At 45.8% G+C, this 23,813-nt stretch overlaps 2 protein-coding genes and 1 long non-coding RNA gene across 7 annotated transcripts in view; 2 read left to right on the top strand and 1 right to left on the bottom strand.

Moving 5' to 3' along the window:
* Positions 1–23,813, top strand: part of LOC309329006 — a 45,177-nt gene that overhangs the window by 4,627 nt on the left and 16,737 nt on the right. The gene's annotated exons all lie outside the window — the stretch shown is intronic.
* PEX11A (peroxisomal biogenesis factor 11 alpha) lies at positions 435–19,163 on the bottom strand. 3 transcript variants are annotated; one of them, XM_081839308.1, is made up of 4 exons: positions 18,863–19,163; positions 17,900–17,958; positions 8,503–8,618; positions 435–3,574 (listed from the first exon to the last, which is right to left on the bottom strand). In XM_081839308.1, the coding sequence occupies exons 1-4, from the start codon at positions 18,866–18,868 to the stop codon at positions 3,018–3,020; spliced, it is 738 nt and encodes a 245-aa protein (XP_081695434.1). In that variant the 5' UTR covers positions 18,869–19,163; the 3' UTR covers positions 435–3,017. The 3 variants fall into 3 exon arrangements, with proteins under 3 accessions (XP_081695434.1, XP_081695436.1, XP_081695435.1); XM_081839310.1 differs by lacking the exon at positions 17,900–17,958 and having other exon boundaries at positions 18,863–19,154; XM_081839309.1 differs by lacking the exons at positions 17,900–17,958; positions 18,863–19,163 and adding an exon at positions 12,266–12,407 and having other exon boundaries at positions 1,484–3,574.
* The window catches only part of WDR93 (WD repeat domain 93), a 25,651-nt gene continuing 14,293 nt past the window's right edge, over positions 12,456–23,813 (top strand). The window contains exons 1-8 of one of the 3 annotated variants that reach the window (XM_081838937.1): positions 12,456–12,553; positions 14,792–15,120; positions 15,548–15,758; positions 17,538–17,602; positions 19,318–19,400; positions 20,985–21,150; positions 22,544–22,585; positions 23,701–23,788. In XM_081838937.1, the coding sequence (XP_081695063.1) occupies positions 14,854–15,120; positions 15,548–15,758; positions 17,538–17,602; positions 19,318–19,400; positions 20,985–21,150; positions 22,544–22,585; positions 23,701–23,788 (922 nt within the window). In that variant the 5' untranslated portion in view covers positions 12,456–12,553; positions 14,792–14,853. Of the gene's footprint in view, positions 12,554–14,791; positions 15,121–15,547; positions 15,759–17,537; positions 17,603–19,317; positions 19,401–20,977; positions 21,151–22,543; positions 22,586–23,700; positions 23,789–23,813 lie in introns of all 3 variants that reach the window. The other 2 variants (XM_081838938.1, XM_081838936.1) reach the window with 2 other exon arrangements.

Below are 23,813 nucleotides of genomic sequence, written 5' to 3'. Positions count from 1 at the left end.
GAGCAGCGCATGGAAACGCTGTTTACCTTCCTGCCGGAGCGGTACCTATTTATCTACTTGCACTTTGACGTGCTTTCGAATTGCTAGGTTGGCAGGAGCAGGGACCGAGCTACGGGAGCTCACCCTGTCGTGAGGATTCGAACCACCAACCTTCTGATCGGCAAGTCCTAGGCTCTGTGGTTTAACCCACAGCACCACCCGCATCCCTATCTCCGGGTAGGGTTGGGATAAAACTCCCTGGCTGAGACCTGCAGCTTCTTCTGGTGTTCCTGTAAACTTAGCTGGCGAGCACTGGCAGAACTGTAGGCAAGGAGAGACAGACAGTGAAGGGATAATTCCCATCTGCTTGGCATGAAATTTATTCCAGGCCCAAATGTCTCCCTGTGAAGAACTTGTTCTGAACCACGTTGAGCCACAGCGCCACCTGCGTCCCCTTAATGTATCCTATTACACCCTTAATTTTCAAAACCAAACCAAAACCTACTGCCGCCTGGAAGTTTGTGTGTGTGTGTGTGTAGGGGAGAACCACGAAGCTCTGATAATGATAAGATTGCTTGCTCAGAATCTTACAAAATTGCTGGCAACATTGCACAATGTTCTCCCGTCTCAAGCCACCCAGCTTGTTCCTCGGGCCTTTCTCCAACTACAGCTGACCTATGGTTTCCTTTTGTTGCAAAGCAACCCCTTCCTTTTGTTGTAAAGCAAGTTGTGCCTTAACTCAGATTCATCTGTGTGCATACACTGCACCCCCCACATGCCCCCCCCACCACAAGGGGGCAGGGAAACACAAACAAAGCATTCACCCAGTGACATTTGGAAAAAGTGATTTTCCCACTACCATAAGCAACAAGAAAGGCAGTGCTATCTGAGGAAGTAAGGCATATTCTGTGCTAGGCCTGGCATCCCTATATGTTAGGAGGCTGGGAGTGAGAATCTGCAGACTGGCCAGGATAAATATGGGCCAGGAGGTAGCCCTATAAAGAACATGCACAGAATTCCTGGATACCTGCAATTGCATACAATTGTACCTTGGTTTTCGAACAACTTAGTTCTTGAAAGGTTTGGCTCCTGAATGCCGCAAACTCGGAAGTAACTGTTCCAGTTTGCGAACTATTTTTGGAAACCAAACGTCCGAAGGGGCTTCCGTTTGGCTGCAAGAGATTTCTGCAGCCAATTGGAAGCCGAGCTTTGGTTTCCAAACGTTTTGGAAGTCAAACGGACTTTTGGAACGGATTCCGTTCGACTTCCAAGGTACAACTGTATTTGGGCAGTCATAGAGTCCATAAAGGGACTCAGGTGGTGCTGTGGGTTAAACCACAGAGCCTAGAGCTTGCTGATCAGAAGGTTGGCGGTTTGAATCCCCGTGACGGGGTGAGCTCCCGTTGCTCGGTCCCTGCTCCTGCCAACCTAGCAGTTCGAAAGCATGAAGTGCAAGTAGATAAATAGGTACTGCTCTGGTGGGAAGGTAAACGGCATTTCTGTGCACTGCTCTGGTTCTCCAGAAGCAGTTTAGTCATGCTGGCCACATGACCCGGAAGCTGTACACCGGCTCCCTCAGCCAGTAAAGCGAGATGAACGCTGCAACCCCAGAGTCGTTCGTGACTGAACCTAACGGTCAGGGGTCCCTTTACATTTTTTAGAGTCCATATCAAGAGTCAGTAGCCACACTGTTTCCCACAACACATTTTTCTGCCTCCCTCCCATGCCTTCACATCTTTTGGGTGTGGGGAGAAGTTCCCCACTCTCCAAAGAGTCGAATGGTTTCCTCGTAGTATGCATACTTATATCATTATACAAAAGGTGAACTAGGTTTTGCACTTTTATATATTCTGTTTGACTGGAAGCAGCATTTGGATAAAATGAAGTTGTACACACAACAGTCTTGTTGTTGTTGGGTTTTTTTTTACAAGGCTTTGCTTTCCCACTATAGCCTCCAGTCAAACAGCTTGGCAAGTTTTTGAAGCGATTAAAAAACAAAACAAAACAAAACTTGCAAAACTAGATCAGATGTGAAAGCGCCCATAGCCTGAGATGTGACCCCTCTGATAGCTCAGTTGGCAGAGCACAAGACTCTTAATCTCAGGGTCATGGGTTCAAGGGCGAAAGAATCCTGCATTGTAGGGGCTTGGACTTGATGACCCTCATGGTCCCTTCCAACTCTACAATTCTGTGATTCTATGATTCCAAACCAACTTCAGTTCTCCAGCGAAAGATAAACTGGGTGGTATTCAACAAGACTTCAGTGTAAGGATTAGGGCTAGAGGATTCTACAACCCCCCCCCCTCACCATTCCCAAATCTGCTCTGGAAGGTTAGGGAAAGCCCCCAGAATAGGTTTCAAGGGTGAGCAGGGGAGGAGAGGGGGAGATCAGAATATCTGTTTAGTGCTACATTGGACATAACCCGCTGACTGCCCTCAGCCAAAGTCTCTTGAGGGCCACGGGCCATTTTTTTCTACATTCAGACCCAAATCTTGACTGTACAATTTCACATTCCTTGTTACATAGTTCCAAAGTCATTTCCTTCAGTCTTTCCTAGAGCTGGATTTAGGTTTGATGAGATCCTAAGCTACTGAAGGTAATGGGGCCTTTTATATGTCCAGCTGTCCTTTGTCAACAACAAATTGTCTCTGTTTTTTGTGCCGAATAGATGCTATATGTTAATTTATGGACCTAATAGGTATCTAAAGCCATTTGCACATAACAAAGTATGTATTTTATCAAAGTACACCCAGTGGGGTTTTTTTCCTATAAATTTTTTTGGGGCCCCCAAGAGAGTGGGGCCCTAAGCTATAGCTTGTTTAGCTTGTACATAAATCCGGCACACACTTTCTGATGCCATCACTGATTGATGCCTTCTCCCATCGAAGGGCGGCAAAATCACATGAGGAAAGAGGTGGAAACGAAGGCAGTGGCAGAGAACAAGTCCACTGACAGGACAGAGGAAGCCCACCCAATTGGGCTTGATATCCAAAAGGACTGCTCTGCAAAATGGAAGCCATCAGGGAAGTGTCCAAAGTCAATGCTTCAGTCTCAGTTGTGGGACGGCGATGGTGAGGATCCCCACCAAGGAGGAGATAAGGCCACAGAGCCCAATGATTCCGGGATTGGTTTTGTAGATTCCCAGCACATCCAACGGACTAGAGAGATCGCAAAGGTTCTTCACCGTGTCCAGAAGCAAAGGAGGATGTTTTTTCAGTGTGATGTAGAGGAGGAGGAGAAATGGCTGCAGGCCATTAGTTGCCAGAGAAGTTAAGCTCTGGAGCCGAGATGAGTCCCCTTGAAGCTTCTCTTTCCGTGCGGCCTGCTCCATGCGCCAGCAGAGCTCGTACAAGTCATTGACCAGGTTTATCAGCAGGGAATAGTAGTAGTATTTGGTCGCCCGGCTGCGCCACTTCTTCTTGTTGATATCCGAGATGAGCCCCACGCTCTTCACCCACAAGACAGTGTCGCACATGAAGTACAGGACACGGTTGAGGTTGGAGGCAGTCAGGCAGCAGCGGGGAACCAAATCTGGCAACTGGGAGGCGTGTCTGGCCGAAACGAAGGCATGCAGCATGTTACCAAGCCTGAACACTGCAAGAGAACCCACAATTGTTAGAAGGGCCTTGTTTCCAGACAGCCTGTTTACTGAGCTTTCATTCCAATTTGCTTGCTCAAAGTTTGCACAGGAGATTATACGACAGTCACCGTTCACTGAGCATACATTCTGATGTTTTTGTGGGGGTGACTGTACGACATAATGTAAAGCAATTATCTCCCCCCCCCACTTTTCAGGGGATTTTCCCATTACTTTCCTTACCACAAATATATGTATCTTCTGTGTGTGTGTGTTTGTGTGTTTGTGTGAATGTACATATGTGTAAGGAAAGTGCTTACAAAAACACACGCACACGAAGCCAGCTGGTTGCACAAGAGTGCCAAATCCACTTTAACTGCACATCTTGAATTTGCTGGTTTGTGAGTGAATCCCACCCACAAAATCCCACCTGGAACTGGCTGGAGTTAATCGCATTTATTATCCCAATTACACTCCATCACAGGGTCCTACGGTCTTCTAAATATCAGCTTCTTGGATATGGTTGCAGGCAAGCAAACAATATATAACAGCAACACATAATGCAAGTTAGGGTCTTTAGAAGAGTAAAGTAAAGGTAAAGGGACCCCTGACCATCAGGTCCAGTCGTGGCCGACTCGGGGGTTGCGGTGCTCATCTCGCTTTATTGGCCGAGGGAGCCGGCGTACAGCTCCCGGGTCATGTGGCCAGCATGACTAAGCCGCTTCTGGCGAACCAGAGCAGAAGAGTACTTAAAAACAAAACAGATTTACGGTACTACATGGCTTCAGCAATACAAAAGGTGATGAGATGGGTAGACTTGCACACCTATTGCACAAAAAGTATTCCGCCAAGGAGAACGAGGTGAAGAGGCTGGGCAGGCCTCAATTTATCCTCCAGGAGACCACACTTGCTGGCTGGGCACTCCCCACCAAGCCGTCACTGCCAGATTGTGAATGGGGATGAGGCTAGGCCAAAAAGCCGCCTGACCGTTAAAGGTACGGTAAGTGGACTTGTCAACAACAAGCAAATGATAAAGCAGCTTTCATTTTTTGTTTTCCTATTTCATAAAAGTTATACACTGTTTGATTGAAAACAACAACAAAACCCTCAAACCTCATCACCCAGTCAACAGACATGGATGCTTCTGGTATAGGAACTTAATCCAAGATCCATCAATATACCTCACACTGGGTACCAACAGCCCACCAGATAACGCTGGATATTGGAGGAGATAAGACTTATACAGGAAGAATTGGGTGCAGATCTCTGGAACAGGGCACATTTTCATGGCAAGCACAGCATCCTCCTTTCCCACGCAGTTTTAGAAGGAAGCTAACAGGCAAGATCTACCCTTGGGAATCAGTCATGGGTTTTAAAATAATAATAATAATAATAATAATAATAATAATAATAATAATAATAATAATTTATTTATACCCCACCCATCTGGCTGGGCCTCCCCAGCCACTCTGGGTGGCTTCCAAAAGAATATTAAAATACTATGATACATCAAACATTAAAAGCATCCCTAAACAGGGCTGCCTTCAGATGTCTTCTAAAAGTCTGGTAGTTGTTGTTCTCTTTGACATCTGGTGGGAGGGCCCTCTGCCTGGTTCCCTGTAACTTGGCCTCTCGCAGTGAGGGAACCGCCAGAAGGCCCTCGGAGCTGGACCTCAGCGTCCGGGCAGAATGATGGGGGTGGAGACGCTCCTTCAGGTATACTGGACCAAGGCCGTTTAGGGCTTTAAAGGTCAGCACCAACACTTTGAATTGTGCTCGGAAACATACTGGGAGCCAATGTAGGTCTTTCAAGACCGGTGTTATATGGTCTCGGCGGCCGCTCCCTGTCACCAGTCTGGCTGCCGCGTTCTGGATTAGTTGTAGTTTCCGGGTCACCTTCAAAGGTAGCCCCACGTAGAGCGCATTGCAGTAGTCCAAGCGGGAGATAACCAGAGCATGCACCACTCTGGCGAGGCAGTCCGCAGGCAGATAGGGTCTCAGCCTGCGTACCAGATGGAGCTGGTACACAGCTGCCCTGGACACGGATTTAACCTGTGCCTCCATGGACAGCTGTGAGTCCAAAATGACTCCTAGGCTGCGCACCTGGTCCTTCAGGGGCAGTTACCCCATTCAGGACCAGGGAATCCTCCACACCTGCCCACCTCCTGTCCCCCAGAAACAGTACTTCTGTCTTGTCAGGATTCAATCTCAATCTGTTAGCCGCCATCCATCCTCCAACCGCCTCCAGACACTCACACAGGACCGTCACCGCCTTCACTGGTTCTGATTTGAAAGAGAGGTAGAGCTGGGTATCATCCGCATACTGATGAACACCCAGCCCAAACCTCCTGATGATCTCTCTCAGCGGCTGCATGTAGATGTTGAAAAGCATGGGGGAGAGGACAGAACCCTGAGGCACCCCACAAGTGAGAGCCCAGGGGTCTGAACACTCACCCCCCCCACTTTCTGAACACGGCCCAGGAGGAAGGAGCGGAACCACTGTATGACAGTGCCCCCAGCTCCCAGCCCCTCAAGACGGTCCAGAAGGATGTTATGGTCGATGGTATCAAACGCCGCTGAGAGATCCAGCAGAGCTAGGAAACAGCTCTCACCTTTGTCCCTAGCCCGCCGGAGATCATCAACCAGTGCGACCAAGGCAGTTTCAGTCCCGTGATGAGGCCTGAATCCCGACTGGAAGGGATCCAAATGGTCCGATTCTTCCAGGCGTGCCTGGAGTTGTTCAGCAACCACTCGCTCAATCACCTTGCCCAAGAATGGAAGATTTGAGACTGGGCGATAGTTGGCCATCGTGGCCGCATCTAAAGATGGTTTTTTAAGGAGTGGTTTGATAACCGCCTCTTTGAGCGGGTCTGGGAAGGCTCCCTCATGGAGGGAAGCATTCACCATCCCACGAAGCCCATCGCCCAGCCCTTCCCGGCTAGCTTTTATAAGCCAGGATGGGCAAGGATCAAGGAGACAGGTGGTTGGTTTCACTCGTCCAAGCAGCCTGTCCACATCCTCGGAGGTAACAGATTGGAATTGATCCCATGCAATTTAGCACTCTCCCGCCCCGGCCCTGCTCCCACAGTGGCGTCTACCTCTTCCCGAATCTGAGCGACTTTATCTGCAAAAAACTTTGCAAAATCATTGCAGGAGATCATGTGGCCCGTACTGGGCCCCGATGTAGGTTTTTGTAAGGTTCCGCTAAATTGCGGACCACCTGAAAAAGTCTCCTGCTGCTGTTTTCTGCAGATGCAATAGAGGCGGTGAAGAAAGTCTTCTTCACCGTCGCTACCGCCACTTGGTAGGCTCGACATTGAGCTCTAACCTGTGTCTGGTCAGCTTCAGAATGGGTCATCCGCCACCGGCGCTCTAGCCGTCTCAACGATTGTTTCATTGCCCTCAGATCCGTGGAAAACCACGGGGCTGTCCAGGCTCCATGCCACTCACCATCTGGCCCAGGGCTATTTCAACCACTTGGCTCCCCCCCACCCCAATGTACCCTGCTTACTTACATGTTGAGCAATTTATTTATTAAAAGCCAATTAAGGTGACATGCTGAAACTGTGCAAAAGCAAAGGAAGATGTATAGGATTTTATTTGCAAGCATGTCCTCCTCAAATGGAGCATTTCCAGGTATAAGGGTGGATGAAATGCAGCCTGAGTCACTATGTCCATTCATGTCTACATCAATGAAATCACACATATAATTAAAGCAAATTACTTACCGTATTTTTTGCACCATAACACTCACTTTTTTCCTCCTAGAAAGTAAGGGGAAATGTCTGTGCGTGTTATGGAGTGAATGCCTACGGATGGCAGGGGGATCTGCTGCAGTCATGAGCAGAGGATCCATGGTTCCCCTTCCTTCCCTCCTCCGTGGCTCGCTTTGAAACAGCAAAGCGGGAGAAGAGCCGCTGAGTGGGGAGGAGAGAGGGACAGAGAGCCTTTTTGCTTTAAAGGAGCAAAGCGGGAGAGGAGAGGTGCCACTTTGACGAGTCACCCCAAATTCACCAGCAGATCACATAGCATGTCCATGGCTACAGCTTGCACCAAAAAAATCATGCACCCACTGTTGCCTGGAGCCGCAGTGGTGCAAAAACATGGTTACAAAGCATGGATCCACATGGATCCTTAGGATTTTTGCATTGGGCTACCCCAAACTCACCGTCAGATCACATGTCTGTGTCCACAGCATGAACCACAAAAGTCATACATCCACTGTTTCGTTTAGAATATTTTTTTTCTTGTTTTCCTCCTCTAAAAACTATGTGCGTGTTATGGTCGGGTGCGTGTTATAGAGCGAAAAATACGGTAATTTAAAAAACCTTGCAAAAACCTCTGTTGTGTTTGATCTCAGGCCCATTGGCTGAATGCAGTCCTCCAAAATTTTCTATTTAGCCTTTGATACTGTCCCCAGACCATACCCCTCACTGGTCCTGCTTTGCACACCCCCCCCCCGGTTGTTTTTGCCTGTCTGGAACGTGTCCTTGAACTCTGATAATGCCTTGTGCTTGGCTGGCTGGAGTGGGGTTGTGTGGGTGTGTACCAACTAGCTTATGGTACAAAGATAACATTTACATACATACATTTACATACATTTTGCCTCTAGCCCCACCCACCACTGCCATGTGGCCCCCATAAAGTTGCCCAGAAGGGAATGTGGACTTGGGCTTTCAAAGGTCCCCCACCCCTACAACAGATCATTTTTGATAGATCTGATGAAGAATTATAAGCATGTGCTCTTCTCATTTCAATTAACTAGCTCAAGTGCAGCAACACAGGCTCTACTGTTTTCATCATCATTTGTGATCTGTTTCAATTATATATTGCTTTTGTGCATTTGCAACTGGTCCTTTTTTCTGCTCCCCATCTCCAGATTATGCCTACAAAAGACGTGCCTCTCTCTCTCTCTTGGTATTTCCTTATAAGAAAACATACTTACACTTGCGGCCGGAGCGCATGCTCGCCTCCAGGTTTTTGAGCTTCATTATCACTTCCTCTCGGCTGGTCTTATGCTCTAACATATAGCTAAGCAGCATGCATGCATACTGAGTTGCTCTGGAATGGGGAGGAAAAACACGGAGAACCCAATTCACATCACAGGCAAAAGCAGAGGGACAGGACTGTCTCTCCCACAATTAAATTAAGGCAGAAGCATCAAAGGGGCAGAACTATCCTTTTCCTCGGGGCGACTGCTCACAAAATATCCTTACGCACACAATTATGTTTCCTGGTTTAGGAGGCAACTCAAGCAATGTGAACATGCACACAAGGACACGCACACTATAATCAAGAATCCATTACGGCAACATGCTGTGTGGGGGGTGACCATTGTGGCTGATCCGGAAATTCCAGCTAGTGCAAAATGCTGCGTTTGATGAGGACAGACTACTGCCAGTACACAGCATTGGTGATTAAAAACTTACACTGGTTGCTCATATGGGTCCAGGGTCTATTAAAGCCTGGTCCCTTATATCATGGCCCATTCATTGTGATCTTTGTGGAGTCCCTTGATGGTATCCCATGGCTCATAACTTTTAGAAGCCATTCTTTCAGTGCCTGTGGAACTCCTTCCCAATTGAGATCAAACAGCCAGTCTCCTTGCTCAACCTCAGACACACGGTTATTGGTTATAGGCTTGTTGTTCCAGCAAGCATTGAAAGGTGGTCTTTGGTTTCCTTCTAACTTTGTATTGTTTTATTGACCCATTTTCTGTGGGTTGTTTTTTTTTTTTTTATGTCCAGCACCTAGAAATGATTAAGTGGTATGTAAATGAATCAAAATATATAAATTAAAAATATATATTATTAGCAAACACCCAAGAGTAAGAGCAGGTATTCTTGAAATGTGTTGGCTTGGAGCAAGCAAGCATCTCCCTAACTCCCATTTCTTTCCTAAAGTCTGGCCCAGTTCACACATCATGCTAAACCAAGGTTAATGATGTGCCGTAGACAAAACCATGACCCCCCATTGAGGTGCGACGCTAAGCCAGGGACTGTGGTTTGTTTCCTCCCAAATATCTGGAGGGCATCAGGTTGCCAAAGGCTGCCTGGCACCAGTTCTACAGAATTTCAGACAGGAGCATCTTACAGCACTTCCTGAGGATACCAAGGACTGAATCCGGCACCTTCTGTGTGCAAAGAATTTGCCCGGTTACTGAGTTATGACTAAGTGAGGCAGCATTTTCCCTCTGGCTGTTTTGCACATCAGCTGCATTCCTGTTTGTCTAGCACTACTAGGGATGGATGAACCTGTCCTTTTTGACTTCTATTAACTTTCTCATTTTTCCAGCCTTAGGTTGAGTCCTCCACATTTCTCTGGAAATCTGTGGCTGTTATTTTGTTTTTTAATCCTCATAAAAACCCACCAGTATTTTTCCACGTGAATTTTACCTGTTTTTGTATGCCGTCCCAACCAAGACACACATCTTTGCAACCGGTTCCCTCCCCCTCCAATATACAGCGGTACCTCGGGTTACATACGCTTCAGGTTACAGACTCCGCTAATCCAGAAATAGTACCTCGGGTTAAGAACTTTGCTTCAGGATGAGAACAGAAATCGTGCTCCGGCGGTGCGGCGGCTGCAGGAGGCCCCCTTAGCTAAAGTGGTGCTTCAGGTTAAGAACAGTTTCAGGTTAAGAACGGACCTCAGGAACGAATTAAGTACTTAACCTGAGGTACCAATGTACTGCATGCTTATGTGTTACTTTCACCAATGAATGTATTTTCATGCACACTTTCCCCCGCTATATGCACTGATGTGTACATTTTCTGTCGGGAGACCAGCTTCGCAAAAATCAAGGGAGTGTGAATTTTGAAGAATAGTTGGTAATGGTTTCCATGTTGGTTCACAAAGCTTCTCATAAAAATGCAATCATAACAGATTTGCTTCCCCACCCTCTCTTGTAGAGTTTTGTTTTAGTAAAGTCTGTGCATGATTTGATGAAATTCGGTCTGGTCTGAGTTCCTGAACCCTTTAATTTTGACCACGCTTTTTGGAGCAAGGGTCATCCACCACACAGGGCAACAGAGAACAAGTCTGCCAAATCTTCTGCACGACAGCCCTTCAGATATGTGAATACTTCTCTTCTCCAGGCTAAACATAACTAGCTTTGCTGGTCCTCACATGATTGGGTTTTCACAGAAGAGAGATCGAGAGATCAGCTGTTCATTGCTCCAGATTAAACTGCTGCTGACAAGAGCACCGCAGTTTCAAAAATAATTATAATCAATTTCTTTTATAAGCCACTTCCGCCTCCTGCAGCTCAGACAATACATGCCTAATTTTTATCCTCACAAAAGCCCAATGAGATAGGCTAGGCTGAGAACTAGTGATTGGCCCAAAGTCACCCAGTGAGCTTCATGTTGATATTACTGTATTATTATTATTATTAATACCCTGCCCATCTGGCTGGGTTTCGCCAGCCACTCTGGGAGCTTCCCAACAGAATATCCAACACGATAAAACATCAAACATTAAAAACTTCCCTAAACAGGGCTGCCTTCAGATGTCTTCTAAAAGTCAGAGAGTTGTTTATTTCCTTGACATCTGGTGGGAGGGCTTTCCACAGGGCGGTGCCACCACCGAGAAGGCCCTCTGCCTGGTTCCCTGTAACCTCACTTCTTGCAGGGAGGGAACCGCCAGAAGGCCCTCGGAGCTGGAGCTCAGTATCTGGGCTGAATGACGGGGGTGGAGACTTGATTTGAACCTCAGTTTTCCTAGCTCCAGTGTTACACTCAGTAGAAGGCAGTATTTTATGTTTGTTCTATGAGTCAGACCACTGACCCATCGAGCTCAGTATGTTGGCACAATGGGTCTGGCTGTTAACCAGAAGGTTGGCAGTTTGAACCTACCCAGGGACAGCTGTGGACCACAGATTGTTAAATTTGCCAAAGGCCTAGGAAAAGAGGAATGTTTTTGGCTGGCACCTAAAGATATGGAACGAAGGCACCATGCATTGTAGGGGTTAGGCTAGATGACCCTCGGGTTCCCTTCCAAAACTCTATGATTCTATAATAATCTACTGCCTACTCGGACTGGTAGCAGCCTCTCCAGGGTTTCAGGCAGGGGACACCCCTTATGGTTTAGAGCAGGCATAGGCAAACTTGACCCTCCAGATGTTTTGGGACTACGACGCCCATCATCCCTGACCACTTGTTAGATCATGGGAGTTGTAGTCCCCAAACATCTGGAGGGTCGAGTTTGCCTATGCCTGGTTCAGAGGGGTGTCCCTGGGTTGCATTTCATTTCTATGAAGTTGTATGCAATACTTAAGGCAGAGATCCTACAATCTAATTTATCAGGGAGTAAGTCCTTCTGAGTTTAACTACCGAGCATACAGTGCTTTTTTCCTGGGGGTACACATACCCCCAAACTTTTTGTGAATCTTTGTACTTTTGTCCATTTACTGTATTTATTTCCCCCCGATTTGAACTCTAAAATGGTGATTTTCTTGAGTCCAAATGAGTACCCCTAAACTTTTAGAAAAAAAGCACGGCGAGTATATAGGATTGCACAATTGCTTCTCTCTCTCTCTGTTTTTGGTGTGGTGGGAAAGGCTTGCGAAATCGACAACTCTATCTGAACACCGCCTTAAAAGTGCCTTTAGCAATAAATGCAAAATAAAGCTAAAACAAAAACAAAACTTTTGGAGGACACCTGCCATTCAGCCCGCCACCCACTCGCCTCTTTCCTTCCCCCCTCACCGAAAGAGCCGATCTCGACCCTGGGTCTGGTTGGTGAAGTGCACAAACGCTTCCATTTGCAAAGGCGGCGGCAAACCCCACGCCGGACGGCGGCCAAGCAGCTCGGAACCCCGACGCGGAACTTCCCGCAACGCGCCACCTGTGCGATCAGCTGGCTCTCGGGGAGTGGGCGTGGTCAGAGTTAGCTCCGCCTCCCCGCCCGTAGATCGCCCAGCCCCTCAAAAACGGCCGGCCTTCCTTCCTTCCGGGTCTGGGTTACTATGGCAACGTGTCAACTTCCGGAAACAGGTGCACGGTGCTTTTGTGTGTGTGTGTGTGTGTGTGTGTGTGTGTGTGTACACGTGTATAGGTGCGGGGCTGGGGTTTGGAAAGCGGAGTAAGGGGTTGTGATTTGTTATTGTGAAATCAATTAATAAGATTCATTAACATGTCTCTGGAGCTCAGCACCGTGTGTGTGTGTGTGTGTGTGTGTGTGTGTGTATACACACACACACACACACACACACGCATTTATCTTTCTCACATGCACTTTTTTTAAAATGGGGCCAGTTGGTTTGAGAGTAAGAGTGGAGATGAGGAACTATATAACCTTTAGAATGGTTTATTGACTATTTACAGATAAATTGTAAGGAGATTAAAAACATTGGCGGGATTATTGCAATAACCTGCAGTTTCACAAGTGTATATATTTAAAGAAGATGAATAAATGAACAAATTAAGTTAATGTGGATATGCAGAAGATGTTAAAAATAAATTTAAGGAACTGCAGAAGTTGGGGGAGGAAGTCAAGTTTTGAAATCAGTGAAAATGTATAAATCTGAAAAGTATAAATTATATATTACAGTACTTTTTTCGGGGGGGGGGGACACAAACCCCTAAACATTTTGTGAATCTTTGTACTTTTGTCCATTTACTGTATTTAATTTTCCCAATTTGAACTATAAAATGGGGATTTTCTTGTGTCAAAATGAGAGTAGCCCTAAACATTTTTTAAGGAAAAAAAAAATCTCTCTCTCTCTCTCTCTCTTTCTCTCTCTCTCTCTCTGTGTGTGTAAAACACCTTTAGAAGAGATCCCTGTATAGGGAAGGTTTTTTTAATGTTCAATGTTTTATTTTGTTTTTATATATGTTGAAAGCTGCCCAGAGTGGCTGAGGCAACTCAGTGAGATACGTGGGATACAAATAAATAATAATAATAATTCTTATTATGACACTAGGTCCAGGGAGATCCAGCTTCAAATCCCTCACGTACCCATAAAGCTCGTTGTGTGACCTTGGGCTGCTTACACAGGCACACCCAGTGTAATCTACCTCATAGGGTGGTTGTGCAGATTCAACTGGGAGGAGGAACCATCTACACTCTCTGGAGCCCTTTAGTGTATAAGGTGATTATAAAACAAACACACACCTGCACACAGCCCTGTGAGGTAGGTTAAGCTAAGGGAAAGCAACTGATCCAGGATTTCACCCAGTGAGTTTCCATTTGGACGATAAAGTTATTAGTCTAGTGTTGGAGACAGCATGCCTTTGAATAACATCTGCTGGGGACAGTGGCGTAGCGTGGGGGGTGCAGGGGGGGCCGGCCGCACCGGGCGCAACATCTGGGGGGGGGGCACGCTCGCCGCCTCCGGAGTCGCCGAAGAGCCTCGGGCGCAGGCTGTAGCAGAGCCCCATGTCTCGCGGAACCGACGAGCTGTGTGCGCGTCCGGGCTGAAGGCGTCCGGCAGGCAGCGGCTCTCAGCGCTTGTCGCGGTCCCCGCGCGTCAGGGCCGCGGAGGGCGTGCCAGGCAGCCCCTCCTCACAGCCCCGCCACCGCCGCTGCTGCAGCTGCTAGGCCATGTTGCATTTTCCTTGCCTCTCTGCCCTCCTCCTCCGGGCAAGCGGCGTCGTTTGGGCGGCGGCGCTAGCGGCAACTCGCCTCAGATCACCTGACACGGACCCGCTGCCGCCGCCGTGGCTACCTTACCGTAAATACCCCAGCCCAGGCAGCAGCAAGAAGAAGCTGGCAGCGGCGGCAGGTTAGGGGTGCAAATTACTTGCCTTGCCCCGGGTTAGGGGGCGCAAATTACTTGCCTTGCCCCGGGTTAGGGGGTGCAAATTACTTGCCTTGCCCCGGGTGCTGACAACCCACGCTACGCCGCTGGCTGGGGATCCCTAGTAGGAGAGTGCTGTTTTATCTGTTTTATCAAGCAAGACTCTCCTGAACTTGACTTCTGAGGAGTCATGGGCATATTTGCTTTCTAATGAGGAACACAGACACACTGAATTCCATTCTGGTAGAGCGGAACATAAGAAGAGCTATGCTGGATCAGATGAAAGGCCCATTTAGTTAGGCGTCTTGTTCTCATAGTGGCTAACTTGATGCCTATGGGAAGCCCAAATGCTGGACCTCAGCACTATAGTGCTGTCCTCGCTCTCCCTTTTGGTTGCCGTGGTATGAAGCAGGTATTGCTTCTCAAAATATAATGAACTGCTTTTGAGTGGGGGGAAATACCTGATCAATAATCAGATTATATTTTACTACAGGGCTTTCTTAATATTCGAAGCTGCCAAACTGCTTGTAGAGGGACAATAGAAGTGGCACAAAAATGCCTGTCTTCCTCCGGAAGCAGCCCCTGGACATCCCTTCACCCACTGAAAAGGACTGGATTAAGAAAGACGAAGAGGAGGACATATACTTGAAAGATCCATATGAGTTCCTTGATTCTTTGCCTCAGCCTTATCGGATGATCAATAAACTGGTGAATCTTCTGCTTGAGCGGACCTGGGAAATTGTTGAGGGGCCGCAACCATTACAGGAAACCAGGCAGCCGAAGGTTCCGCCCCCAAAGTACCCACCTTCATCTGAATTCCAGGTACTCATTCCTGGGCAAATTGTGGGATGAGTAGTTCTTACTTAGCAGTAGCTCCTCAATGAATTCAGTAGGATATAACAAAGAGTCTTGTGGCACCTTAAAGGCTAACAAAGTTATTATGGCATAAGCTTTTGTGGACTAGGATCTACTTCACCATATGTATGAAGTGTTTTCCTGAGGTGGTAGGCATATATGCATATGATTGTTAGTGGGTGGGATGGTGAGGTCAGAGGGAAATGAACTGCAGTAAGCACAGACTGTGGTGGTTATTTAACAGGCTACTTACATGTGTGCAAAATGGCTAGTGTGGTTATTAATATGGCAGCATTGAAAATAACACTAATACTTATCAGCAGTGGATTAATGCATGCAATGGGATTAATTGCTGAGCTGGGCATTGTGCTTTCTTCACTTTCCATATTCCCAGGTTGAGGGAAGGGCAAACTGCATGGTAGCCGCTGGAGAATTCATCTTCACTGGCTTTTCTATGGGACTATCTGTCTTCAGCATACCCACATGTGAAAAGCCCACATGCGAGAAGGTATGTGCTTGGGAGGCAGCCAACGTTGAGATTTGTGCCATCAAGGTTTCAAACTTTGGCAGTAGCTCCTATCTCATTGGTTCAGTGGATGAGCTGGGTAAGTATATTTAACACCCATTTGCAAATTAATTATCTTTTCTACACTATTTTCTATCCTACCTGTCTTATGAGGACCTCAGGCCTCTGTTATGTTTGTCCCATCAACCCTGTGAGAGGGATCTGTATTGTTTCTATTTTACAGAAGGGAGAACTAAAGGAAGAAAGTGGCTTGCATGGAATGACATAGTGGCCCCATGCCTTTTCTCGTTGCCTGGTTGTAATTCTGAAAACCTCCCTGTGCTTTAATGACAACTAAGAAGCACAAATCCTGCCTGAGACGATGTTGTTTATTGTCTTTTTCAGCTTAATTTTGGCAACTGAAGCAGCTCTGTAGTCATATGTCTGAGTTGTCCTGCTACTTGGATACCCACATTCAGCCACTTCTATGCCAGAACTGGTGCATGACTTGGATTTTGCAAGAAACTGCCCCCACGCTAGCAACCATTCTCTTTTTCAAATAAGAGAGTAAGGTGTGATGAGTACGCTTGATGATGCCCAGCTCTATTTTTTTGTGTATCATCTCATTTAGGAAAGCTGTGTAAGCCATGGACCAGCACCTGGGCTTGATGGTAGGCTGGAGGAGGGTCAGTAAATTGAATCTGAATCTTGGCAAGATGGAGGTGCACTGCCTGACCAATTCCAGTCTGGATAATTGATCAATTGCCTACTGTAGATATATACTTCCCCTGAGGTGCTCCTGGATTTATTTCTGTGACTGGAGGCTCAGGTGACCTCAGTGGCTAGGATTCCCTTTTACCAAGATAGCATAATTACTCTTTTCCATTCTGTAGTAACCTCCCAGCTGGACTACTGCAATTCATTGCAGTGCTTTCTATGTAGGATTGTCCTTGAAGTTGGGCTGGTGCAAAATACAGCAGCTGAACTTGGGACAGGATACCACCAGCATGTTCCCCTGCTGTTGGAAGAATTGCACTGGCTGCCAGTTAGCTACTAAGCTAAGTTCATGGTGCGGGTTTTGGTGCAGAAATCGCTATACAACTTGGGACCAGGATAACTGAAATAATGTTTCTTCCCTTATGAAACTGCAGATACCATCTCATCAGGAGGCCTGTTCCATACTATGTTGGAATTGGGATTTTAGCATGACAGCACCTGTCCTTTCCATTGTGTTTCAAACCAGCACCATCTCTATTGGATCATAGCCAATGTTAGTCCTGCTCAGAGTAAACCCACTGAGATGAATGACCATGGCTAATTTAGATAAGTTAATCTCAACTGTTGCCAGGGATAGAACCTGGGACCTTCTGCATGCAAAGCAGATTCTCTGCCACTTAACTACAGTCATCCCTTTGCTACATAAAACCCACCCCCTTTTGCTATTGCTTCTCCAGTTGGTGACTTGGTGGACTGCTGATGGTCACAGGTAAGAGATGGTCACAGGTAATCAGCAAGCCTGGTAGCATGAGATGCTAGGGTTCAAAGGAGCAGGGCTTCTCCTCAGCTATGCAGATGTTATCTCGCCTTTACTCCAGGGCATGCAAGGCACAGCATCCACGATTCTCTCACTTCTGTTTTACCCTCACCACAACTCTATGAGGTAGGTTAGGCTACAAGATAGTAGCTGACCCAAGGTCACTAGCGAACTTCATGGATGAGCAGGAATTAGTATTTGCATCCCTCAGAACTCTCCAAAGGGAAAACTGATCATTTATAAGACTTGTCATTTAATGGATAATGGAAAAGAGGAAATCTGATGTGCTAATGAACATGAAAGAAAAGGTATCCTAGTGCAATATCTTCTGTTGTTGTGTTCCAGGTATTGCACGTCTTTTTTACTTTTTCAAGGAGAATCTGCTGTCTATAAAAGCCATAAATGAAGTGGTGAGTCCCCACTATATATCTATCTCTTATAGTTACTGGTTATCTGAATCTCAGTTTTGGAAAACCCAGTTACCCAAATCCATTGTGCGGTACCCATATTGGTGCAATTCTAAGTAGAAAGGCACTTCCATCCACCCATATGTATAATTATTCACACACACACACACACAACTTTCCCCCCATAGCATTTGATATACAGCATGATAACGAACATGCTTTACTTGGAAGTAAGACCTATACTTTCAGTGGTGTTTATTTCTAAAACAGTGCCCCAACTTTCTGCATGCTTACCGGTACTTGGAAACAAGTCCCATTTCACTCAGTAGACCATCTGAGTAAACATGCTTTGGCTCGGTCTGAATGTAAAATGAGGTTAAATGTGAATGACCGACAGCGGCCAAACTTAAACCATAAGAAGTCTCACAGATGCCAGTGGAAGAGATGCATGACTCAGTCCTATGCATCTTTACTCCAAAGTAGGTCTGACTGTGTGCAGGAGGGCTTGCTACATGATACATACATGATAAAGCTATTTTTAGCCATCTCACCCCTTGCTTTTTCCTGTAAGACCAATTGCAGTCCTTAACAGTCACCAACAGGTTTACCACACCTATCAGCCAATCACCCATTCCCACCACCCTTCTGAGTAATACCCCTCCCCACCCTCTCACTATATATAAGGGTCTGGTAACTTCTGTTTCAGTGTATCTGAAGAAGTGTGCATGCACACGAAAGCTCATACCAATAACAAACTTAGTTGGTCTCTAAGGTGCTACTGGAAGGATTTTTTGTTGTTGTTGCTTGCTACTTAGTATGTGTGTATAAAATTGAACCATTAGCATATCCTCTCCTGTAAATATTAATGGGACTTAATTTTGGTGGTTGTTGACTTGCAGCATGCTAAAAGTCCCGACTGGTGCTGCTTCAAGGTTTTACATATCTGCTATACTCAGGGCTGGCCCACCTACAAGGCAAGATGAAGCAGCCACTTTGGGCAGCAGAAAGTCTCACCCCATTGCTCCACTGTCAATTTCTGGCAAGTTTTTGCTGAAATTTTGAAAGATCTGGCAGAGTGTGAGAGATCTCACCAGATTTTGGTGAGATCTCACTGGAAATCGGCTCTGGCTAACTTCTCCACTAGCACCGGAGAGGGTGGGGTGCTGCTTTTTTATTTTGCTTCAAGCAGCAAAACTGGATGTGTCAGCCCTGACTCTACTTATCCTTCCAAGACTCTTGCAGCCAGCCTATACTCTGCATTACCTGCATAGAACTGTCACTTGTGGGCTGAGTGTTTTGATGGTCCACCTTCCTGTCGATGCCAGCTTTCTTCCCGGATGAGGTCCTCTGCGTTCAACAACCGTCCAGCAGCAGGCGGAAAATCAATAGGCACAGCTTTCCCCACTGTACAGTCCTTATCTGCAGCCAAGTCCAACTGTTAAAATGAGTTACGTCTATTGAACTCTGGAGGCAATGATGAATGTGATAAAGCCACGTATGTTTTATTGTGCATTTTCCTGGCAGAACATCAAGGTTTCCTCATCAGAGTCTTCTAATGATAGGTGGGGTGCTCAGAGTCAAACACATAAATGAAAAAAGAGCTTTTGCAACAAACCTGCCAGATCAGGTTTCCCTGCTTGGCATTCCTGCTTCCACAAGCCCAGCCCACTCTAATTTCAGAATATATATTTACCATCTTCTTATCTCTTTTTTGGCAGGAAGATATTAGTAAGCGAAATACATGTGTTGCACTGGAACTCTCTCATGGGGCTGATTATGCAGGCTTTCTGCTGCAAGGCAAGTCTCAACATTTGTCAAACTTAGCCAGACAAGTTGCAACCTGTGGGCTGGAGTGTGGCACTTTATATATTTTTTTATCCTTCAGGTTTCCCTTTGGAATCTCTCTTTTTACCACGATGTGTTTTGGGTAGTTCATTTTGTGATACTGCACCCACTCGGTCTAATCTTCCAAATAAAAAATCCAGACCACCCTCCGCAGACAAGTAACTTTTCAAATGCATATTTATAGCTTTTAAAAAAATAAATAAAAAGGAACCAAGTCCTCAGAAGATAGCTTACAAAAATAGGCATTATAATCACAATACTGTACATCTCCATAAAAAAGCCTCATCAATTAAAATACGAGGAAGGGACCGGTGGCCTTCAGATGTTCTTGGACTACAACGCTTTACATCCCTGGCTATTGGCCACACTGGTTGGAGCTAATGTAAGTTGAAGTCCAACAACATATGGGTGGTCACAGGTTCCCTGCTGCTGAATTAAAACATATGGCGCCTGCATAAAATCAATGTGAAAGGGCATTATTATTATTATTATTATTATTAAGTTTCTAAGCAATCTGGGGATCTCACTGGTACATCTGCACATGCTTAAACTCAGTTCTGCCCTGCCTCAGCCCCTTCAAGGCAAGCTGCAACAATGCTGCTGTTTGGGGGGGGGGGTTCTGTCCCACCACACTGGCAGCTGGTAGGTCTAACTGAAGACCAGTTAGAGAAAGGGCCTTCATAGAATTCTCTAGAAAGGACCTTCCAGAGATATGGGGTCACCACCAATAAGGCCCTACCTCTGGTATATGGATAAAATGGGCCTTTCTTGTTAATTCCTGAAGGCTGCAATCCTGTATCCACTTACTGGGAGTAAGCGCCGTTAAACTCAGTGGGCCTTACTTCTGAGTAGACATGTATAGGATTGCACTGTAAGTCAGTCAAGCATAAGGTGAGGAAGTTGTTTCTGTTCCCTACAGAGGCCGATTCCATTTCCTTTGGCTTTCACCGAGAATATACGACGCTGCTAATATAAAACTATTAGGAGAAGCATCCTCAAAGAGCTTTAGAAAACACCCTTTATCAAACCGTAGGGGTTTCTGATCCTCAGCATAGTTTTTTTACACTGTTGGGTATATTTGTAGAATGTATTTACATGTATGAACTTTATCACAAAAAGAATAAATCAGTCTGGATGGTAAAGGACCAGAATTTTGGCAAGTAACTGCACCAGCATATTGCATGACTTAGTTGCAGAGTTTTTGTGACACAATCCAGGCTATGGCGCTGACATGGAAACTTTCTCAATAGGGTTTGAGGTTGCTTTCAGATATTGGGTAATGGATACTTTGAATGTGTGTGACTTTTTGTATGTTTTGGTAAGATTCCTCCCCCCTTCCTCATATGCTTCAAAACTTTAAGAGCCACTTACATGCCTATATATATATATGTATCTCCCGACATACTATGTATAAGTGGCCAAGAGTAAGCATGAATTTGCCTTTTAGGGAGCAAAACTAGAAAGATTGCTTGACTAAGAGACCTTTCTTCTCCTTCTGCATTGCTTCATCTGTTTTCTTCTGTTTCCTCACAGCAGGCAGCTCGGAGGCTTGGCTGGAGATCTACCGATTGCCTAAGGATTCTTGGCTAAAAGAGACAGAAAATGCCCAGAATGTCACACCTACAACTCCAGCAAACACCAAGGACATGAAAGTTAACCAGGCAACCCTGCCAGAGAAGGCTGGGGTAGAGGTGGATAAAAAAAATGTAATTCCTATGGATCATATCTAACCCCTCAAAAGTTTTTTGTGCCCTTCCCCTCCATGACCTTTCAATTGTCATTAGAATGAATGAATGAATGAACACATGAATAAATGAATGAATGTGCCTTCCAAATGTTGTTGGGCTCCAACTTCCATCAGCCAGCATGACCAAAGTTCAGGGACAATGGGAGTTTTAGTCCAACATAATTTGATAATAATTTTTATTAGTTTTCAGTTACAACAATCCAATAATAGCCTCATTATAACAATGCAAAATTATAATACAATTACTAATAGCAATCATTCAGATGCCAAATTATATAATTTAGGTGCCCCCCCCCCCCGCATTCTAGAATTGATGCATTCCAAAAATCTTATTCATTTCAATTACACTATTCCAAAAATCTTATTCATTTCAATTACACTACAGTCAAAATAGCAGTGTTAACGACTTCCATTCGTATCAACACATCAACTGATTTATAAACCTGCAGGTGAAGCATTCAAACTATATCCTTGTTCTTCCTGTGTGTGGCAATTATCCTGTCCTTGTAAAATATTATATCTATCTTTTCCCAGTTGTTGCTGTTCTCCATCATGCCTTGGGCGGAGCTAATATCCCATTGTTGTTTCAGAAATTCCCCATTGCTCCGTCCCGTGCTTCATTGTTTTGCAACTTTAAAAGCAGCTGCAAAAATCACACCGTCCCATTGAATATCCTGTTTTCGCCATTTTCCCTCTCAGCCTGGGAAGGAGAGTGATCTGAAATAACTCAGTAATGAACATTACTGAGTCCAACATCATTTGAAGGGAAATGGGCGCCCTATTTCCACTGTAGTTCTTCAAGAGAGTGTTGTCTTTAGTTCTTTTCTGTCCCGATACCATTTATACACAGGTGTACGTTCCAAACTTTTTCAGAGGCAGAAAATTTGTATTCAGTGAAGCCAAATGACAATGTTTCAGAGTTCTCTTCTCACGAGCAAGTAGTCTTTCTATCGTGGATAGGCATGCCTGGAAATTATTTATTTGTATGAACCACTTGATCAAAAAATATTTCTCTTCGACTGGTGTGCAGATAAAATAACAGATAAACCAATGCTGAGATCCACAAACCCATGAATGTGCTGCCCCTTCATTTGTAACATTAGCACTAGCAAACCTTTCAGAAATGGGCTTGCATGTTCCCCATTTCCTCCTCTTTCAAGGAGGAATTATCACCTGCTCCCTGTGTGTTTTCCTTTTCTTTCACTGGGAGCAGGACTGAGCATGTCTTAAAGGTTTGTTGAGCTGAGGGTGCTGCAGTGGTCCTAGGTGAAATTGGGGTATCCTGGATCACATTGTATGTTATAGGGACTCCAGTGTGTATATAATAATTGCTGCCTTTTCTGGTTCTGTAGAAGAAGGCTCCGGAAATCCAAGGATTGGTTGCTGAAGAGGTGGTAAGTAGTCTAACAGTGGTCTAAACCACTGAGCCTCTTGGGCTCACTGATCTGAAGGGTTGGTGGTTCGAATCCCCGTGACGGGATGAACTCCCGCTGCTCTGTTCCAGCTCCTGCCAACCTAGCAGTTCAAAAGCACGCCGGTGCAAGTAGATAAATAGGTAGCGCTGCGGCAGGAAAGCAAATGACATTTCTGTGTGCTCTGGTTTCCATCACAGTGTCCTGTTGCGCCAGAATGTTGCTGGCCACATGACCTGGAAAGCTGTCGGTGGACAAATGCCGGCTCCCTCGGCCTGAAAGCAAGATGAGCGCTGCAACCCCATAGTCGCCTTTGACTGGACTTAACCGTCCAGGGGTCCTTTACCTTTACCTTTTTTTTTTACAGTTCCTAGCATTATTTGGAGGAAACCATGACTGTTAAGGTGATATAACTGTTCTTGAAGTGAAGGGTATTGGTTGATGTGATCAGGGTCCTTTAACACAGATGAGTTATGCCATAACTATTGAGAGATTCTGAACATGCCATCTTGTTTGAGAAACACAACACACATCGCTGGATCACAGAAATGCTAGTAAACAAAAAAAGTAGACCACGCAAGGTGGAAGTCGGCCAATTCCCGCTGCAGCTTATCTGTAAAGGAAGCCTCTTATGAAAGAATTAACCATTTATCTGCTCTGAGACAGGCAGAATTGCAACAAACTTGAAGATCATATTCCTAAATGCTACTCCTTTACACCATTATTGCTTCTTGGTTGACAACTCGTGGGGGGGGGGGGGGGACAGCCAGCAGCCATTACAGGGCTGGTTTGGACTTTGCAGCCTTAATTTCTGGCCCCTATTTTTGCTTTAGATGAGTGCAACGCTTATAGCATGCATTGTCCTGTGTCTTGGACCTGGAGTGGTGCTATGAGACACATGCACTATTTTTGGAGTCCAGCCACTTTTATTGTAGGATAGAGGAGGTCCCCCAGTCTTCGTATCGAGTGATTGGTTAACATTCCAAAGAGGATAGCCAGAAATTGCTTGGCTTCGGAAAATCTCAGTGTATGGGGCGAGATGGGAAGTGGACTCTGGAAGTGGAATTATTTAGAATTGCCTCTCTGCTTCATTACAGGATCCTCAAGTGCTTCTAAGCAGGCTTGAATCGAGGCTGATTCCCCCTGTTCTGTTGCTGAAGATCAGATCACCCAAACCATTTGCACGTATGAACTCTCCTTACCTTCTTCT

Source organism: Podarcis erhardii (genome assembly GCF_964252035.2).
Source record: "Podarcis erhardii genome assembly, chromosome: 14".
Taxonomy (NCBI): Eukaryota; Metazoa; Chordata; class Lepidosauria; order Squamata; family Lacertidae; genus Podarcis; species Podarcis erhardii.
This window is presented reverse-complemented; position numbering and strand designations above follow the sequence as displayed.

What these genes read in the sequence shown, in the direction of transcription:
- PEX11A (XM_081839308.1), bottom strand. An exon ending in GAAATGGGACTTGTTTCCAA is followed by an intron (nt 8,619 to 17,899) that starts GTACCGGTAAGC and finishes TCCCCATTCCAG; the next exon opens with AGCAACTCAGTATGCATGCA. An exon ending in CATGCGCTCCGGCCGCAAGT is followed by an intron (nt 3,575 to 8,502) that starts GTAAGTATGTTT and finishes GTTCTCTTGCAG; the next exon opens with TGTTCAGGCTTGGTAACATG.